General features: G+C 34.2%; 1 protein-coding gene across 1 annotated transcript; it reads left to right on the top strand.

Annotated features, from left to right (window-relative positions):
• Positions 1-1,709: 1,709 nt before the first annotated feature.
• Positions 1,710-2,721, top strand: GGI43DRAFT_419052 (uncharacterized protein). The gene has a single exon (XM_083207627.1). The coding sequence runs from the start codon at positions 1,796-1,798 to the stop codon at positions 2,579-2,581; it is 786 nt and encodes a 261-aa protein (XP_083055133.1). The 5' UTR covers positions 1,710-1,795; the 3' UTR covers positions 2,582-2,721.
• The last annotated feature ends 3,279 nt before the right edge of the window (positions 2,722-6,000 follow it).

Genomic DNA, 6,000 nt, shown 5'->3' with positions numbered 1-6,000 from the left:
AATAAAATATAATTTAAAAAATTAATAATATTAATTATTTATTAAATATTTTATTATTTATATTTTTAATTAATTTAATAAAATCTTTTTTTAATTTTAAATTTAATTTTATTATAAAATTATTTAATAAATACTAATTTCTTTTAATATTTTTTATATAATTCTTTTATAAAAATTTTTAATTAATTAATAATAAGCTTATTTTAATTTAATATATTAATAAAAATAATATTTTTATTTTTATTTTTAATAAGATTAAAAATAAAAATATTAAAAAATTAAAAAATATATAAAATATATAAAATATATATTAATAAAAATAGTAAATATATATAATTTCTAAAATATTTATAAAAAAACTATTAATATAATAATTATTATAATTATTAATAATAAGTAATTACTTTAATAATAAGTTAAATTAAATTTAAAACATATATTTTTTTTTAAAACTATTATAAAATAATTTTATTATTTATTTAATTTTTTTTAATTATTTTAAATATTTAACTAATTAAAAATTTAATTTTATTAAAAAATTTATTATTAATAAATTATTAAACTTTTAAAAATAATTAATAATAAAAAAATTTAATTTATAATTAAATTATATTTAATAATTATAATTTAATATTATAATTTAAATTATTCTCTTACAATAGCTTTTTTTTTATATATTTAAATACTAGTTTATTATTACTATAGCTTTTAAAAATTCTAGTTTTATTTATATTATAATAATATTTTTTAAAAATATTTTAAAAATTAAAAAAAAATATTAAAATTAAAATTTTTTTTATTATATTAATTATAATTTTATTTAAATAACAGGAATTAATTAACTTACTTTTAATAATTTTAATTTTAAAATTTTATTTTAAAAATCTTTTAATTTAATATTTTCTTAAATATTAACTATTATTTTTATTTTTAATAATTTTTATAATAAACTCTTTAATTTATTAATATATTATAAGAAAAACTTAAATTAATTTAAACTTAAATTTATTTAATAAAATAATATTTCTTATTTTTAAAAAATTATTATAAAAATTTAAATATATTAAATTTTTAACTAGTTACTGTTTAAATATTTTTATAAAATTAAATAAAAATTTTTTTATTATAGCACTGCTTTTTATTATAATATATTATTTTTAATATCTTTTAATATATTAAAAATAGTATTTTTAATAAAATTAGTTATTACTTTTAAAAAAATATAATTATATTAAAATTTAACTTAAAATTAAATTAGAAATTGCTATTAAAATATTTTATATTATTAATATTAAAGGGAAAAGGCAGTGGCCCTCAAGTAAGGGTAGCCACCAACTAGGTAGTCTGACTTATTTAGCAGCAACCCGCTTATTACAGGGGACTACAGCGCTAAGATTATTACCGGCTAAGTTAAGAAAGGTACTGCACTGCTGACAAAGAAAATATAAAAATTCTGCCTTAGCACCTTCAATGAGATAGTAACACGACTTCTATAAAAAATAGCAATTATTTGCAAAGAGCACCCTTTCTCACAAGGGAAAAAGAAAAATATTAATAAAATAATGTTACATAAATACATAATATACTTATGAATAAGCCAGGTTATGTATTTATGTAAGGAACTTTCTGGAAATCAGGCAACTGTTCTAAAACCAGGCAGCTATCCTAAAATTAAGCAGCTATTCTAAAAGGCAAATGTATGAAAATGCCGCAAATAAAAAGTAATCATTTAAAATGATTTTGCCATTCAAACAGAAAATATTCAATTAAAGTGGCTATTTGTTCTATTACAAACATGTCTTCGGTTCAAAACGTGCTCAATAGCCCTGAGCTTCTAGAGCAGATCCTCTTGCAAGTAGACATGAGGACGCTTCTCACTTCTGCACAACGAGTTTCTCAAGCATGGCATCGAATGGTTTACAAATCACCTTTGCTTCAACAACATCTATTTCTGCTGCCCGCCCTCAAATCAACAAAGAAAACAAAAAATCCGCTTTTGGCTGAGAAGTTCCCGCACTGGTTCTGCTCTCCAAACGACACAGATGATCTATCAGCGCTAGGTTTCGGCCCAAGTGATTTAGAGTCATATGATATAGCTCGGCAGGGCAGAAATGAGTCCTACCACTTTAAGGAAGCGTCTTGGAGAAAGATGCTCCCTCGACAGCCGCCAATTAGGTCATTTATCTGCTGCAAGTTTACTTCGACAATGTGTAGCGAATATACTACTCTTTCATTTGTCTCCGAAGATTGTATTATACATGGATCAAAAAGAGACCGAGATAATGTTGATGTGACGAAACAACAAACGGATACTGAGGCCAGCCCAATACGGATGCAGCGTCTCTATAATCTTATTACACAGGGCGCTGGAGATAGGCATACGTTTCTCTTCGCTTGGGATACAGACAGAAAAAATGCGATTCCTCTCGAGCTTAGTTATCACAAAATCCAAGCTGATATCAAGAAGACACTGGACAATTCAGTAAGACGGGACGGCTTAGTACTATTCGAATGCAGCACGCAACAGTGTACACAAAGTAGTCCGTGGAAATTCAAGCACAAATTTATAATGATGGAATAAAGCAAACCTATAGCCAACTATTAACACAATTCCTTTGATTTAGAACACGACCAGGGAATACTTTCCCAATTATTGAAATTATGCAAGAAAACTTTGTGAATTTTGTTAGATGAGAACTACAAATTTAAAACAAGATATCATATCAGAGGCTCCCTCTTTAGTGCCGTCTGTGTAACAGACATTCGTCCCACAACACAAAAAAAGCCCATTAAACTGATTCCAGATAAAAGAGGGTTAAAGGCCTTGACGGCTGATCAGCACCAGGGAGGTTTTGCAAAGCCGAGAATGATAAGAAACACCGCAGCGATCACCAAATCTAAACCTGCATTGGTATGATCCAGGCTCCGCGAGAGCAAAGCTGCGTTTTAGCAGTGAAACAATAATAATTGATACAATACTATATATGATGCTAGGAGCGAAGGAGATCCACAACAGGGCACGTTGTCTCAGTGACGACTTTGTTATGGCTCCTCTAACTATGAAATTATCGGCGCTTAACATAACCCTGAAGACTTTATGCCTTGCCTATTATTCCTGGAGTGGAACTAGAGACGATGGAAGCAATGCATATTTTACAGTGCTAGCTCACGAGCTTGTCTGCTGTATGATTCGGAGACTATGGCATGCTGTGTAACAACTGTCATGGCTAAAGCTCCTCTTCACGCCAACTGTTAGTAGATGGAGACTGCAGCTTCAAATAGAGTGGACTCTGCCTTTTCGTTACTTATGTATCCGCTACCACTATCTCAAGATGATTCATGGGGGACAAGGTGGCTTTTTCCTTCAGACATCAGCGAGCCAGCCAGTGTATCTATGTGAATCCCATTCTTAATGCCAGGCACAAGCGGGTCACCGCATAAGCGTGGGCTTGCGATTGGGCTGTCCCATGACGGCAGTGGAGCAATTAGTTATTGAGTCTTCCAGTGATTTAGAAATCACATCTATATTATTCATGACAGGGGATCTGAAAAGGTGCACTTGCAGCGTATAGGTAACAAAATCAAACCCCGTGTAGAGCCATATGTTATAGAGGGTCCTTTAGCTAAAAGATTTTAAGTGACGTGATTAATCTATTTCCCTAAAGCAAAATTGCTATTAATGCTGGTGGGTCCTGCTGTATGACTGTGGCTATTGCCACTGAGTTTGCAAAGTAGAGCGTTAAAGAAATGAGAAACCGGTTTTCGAAGGCAGGGTTCACTTAATGCATTGTAAACACTCTCTTGTGCTACTACAGTTCGAAAAGAGCTTCAAATTATGTATGGAATAGCATCATACTCAGCATTACAGCAATATTCACTTGTGGATTTAGATCCAATGTCCTGATCAGATGATACATCGATTGCCGGGTTTACAGTGAAGAAGTCTGATGGAGTGATGTGAACCTGCAATATTTCTACAGGCCTGATAGAGTTTGACTAGTTAGAAATTTATAGAAGGCATATAAATTGTCAGGGTACTTACATAAACGGCCAGTCTTCAACTCTGGGATTTGTGTCAGTCCAAAAAAACTCCATAAAACAATATCTTGGTTGCTAATTTTGTCATTTCGTGCAGCGGCATCCGCGAAGCCGCCGACTTCATGTCGACTTTGCAAGGTATACCGTCCTCCTGCGTATAGTTCATCATCTTTATACTTCGTAACCCAGAGATGGTGCTTAGCAAATAGGGCACGACTTGCTTGAATGCTGTTTGGAGCAGCTAACAGGAGCTGGGTTGGCGGAGCTGTAATTTTATAACCAACCGGTTTGCCACTCACAGGATTTGTCTTGGATAAATTTTAGATCTTAAATACTCTATTGGCGAATGGTTTGAGATCCAGTCTCGTAGATTGGCCAATGACAGTCGATTGGATTTTGTACAAGTTTCCATTTGGATTTAGAATTGGATCAATTGCTACTGGTATACTCTCTTCTTGGGCAAGAGTGTTATACTGTCCATCAATGGATGGGTCAATGCGGAGACAAAATATGTGTTGATGGTTCTGTGCCAAGGCTCCTGGGCTAACAACGTTGCCCCATTGTGCTCTTTTTCCCTCCTCAATATTGACCACCGAGACGATTCCCGTGGCTCTGGCTTCCACGGCAATACCGGCAGCTTGATCAAGTTTAAACGCTAAGATATACTCATAGTTAGCGAGCGTGATAATAAACTGAATCACCAGCTCCCTACGACGAGTCACAACAGCGCGGCCAGTTCGCCAATTGGTATGCTTCCAATTGATACCATTGCCTTGCTTATGAAGACAGATGACATTTTTGAGATTTCAGCAGAGCCGTCTGGGTTAGTTAGAATGCCATCAAAGTACTACACCAGTCCTTTTAGTATTCCATGATAGTAAATAAAAAATGTAAAGCACAAAGGATACCCACTTTGATTGTACCGAGACAGTCGCAACCAAGACTAAGGTTGTTTACGCAGTTACCGAGACCGCCATCACCAAAGTCAAATGCCTGTTTACGGTGGAACGGTGTGGAACGGTGCCCTAGGATCGGCGTATGGGACAGTCTACATGTATCAGATATTATTCATAAATCGAAACATTCGCCTATATCATATCACTGACGCTTAATCAGTAAAGCACAGCACGGCCATCGTAACGAAGGTCGTGCAAATCAGCCCCCTCGCGGGGATTGAACGTTACTCGAAACCGCCATTTTTGCCATTCAATAAGATTTGAATCAGAAATAATAAAACTTGGGCCTTCTGATTGTAACACTGTAAGTGGCTTTAGGTCTTCTCGCGTACCTCCTCGGATAAGCTCAGGCACGTATTCCGCTGGACGACAGTGATCCAAAACCCCGATCCTTGTGAGTAACCCCACTGAATGGGCAACGAGGATTAATAAGAGGACAAGGGCCGCCAGGTGTGGGCTCAGGAACCTCAGTCGTACATGTCGCGGCGACGATAGGAATCTGAACGACGAGAGTTGCGGGCCCAGTGCCACATGGAGTGAGAGTTGTGGATGTCGTGCATGTCCCTACCCAAGGAATTGTGATAGTCGTCTCGCACAGAAGAGAAAGCAAGTGATCACCCATGTAGCTGTCCGTTCTTCTCCCAATGGCAAGACTGAGGTCAAAAGCAGTCGCTCTGCTGAACTGTGCCACAAGTAGGGCTGTAGAAAATCAAGAGAAAGTAACCATTGTAACCAGAATTAAAGATCAACCGCTAAATATGCAGTGCAAATTGGCCTTAATCACATGGTTATAGCACTGTGAGAATGAGGCAAGTAATGTTGCTTTATACATTCAAACTTTACTCCACTTATAGTCAGAATAGGCCTTCTGATTTTCGCCTATTTCTTTTTAATAAAATAAAAATAAATAATAATGAAACATCAAACAGGCGGCTATTAGCTGATAAGGCAGGCTGGTAGTCTTACTGACCCCTTGTTGATGCTAATAGTTAAGGCACAGCCCATG

This window comes from Trichoderma evansii, assembly GCF_050947405.1.
Source record: "Trichoderma evansii strain SZMC 28006 chromosome Unknown GGI43scaffold_44, whole genome shotgun sequence".
NCBI classification, from domain to species: domain Eukaryota; kingdom Fungi; phylum Ascomycota; class Sordariomycetes; order Hypocreales; family Hypocreaceae; genus Trichoderma; species Trichoderma evansii.
The sequence above is the reverse complement of the archived record's forward strand: the minus strand, read 5'-3'. Positions and strand labels throughout refer to the sequence as shown.

Coding starts and splice junctions, on each gene's coding strand:
- GGI43DRAFT_419052 (XM_083207627.1), top strand. CDS start 1,796: ATGTCTTCGGTTCAAAACGTGCTCAATAGCCCTGAGCTTCTAGAGCAG.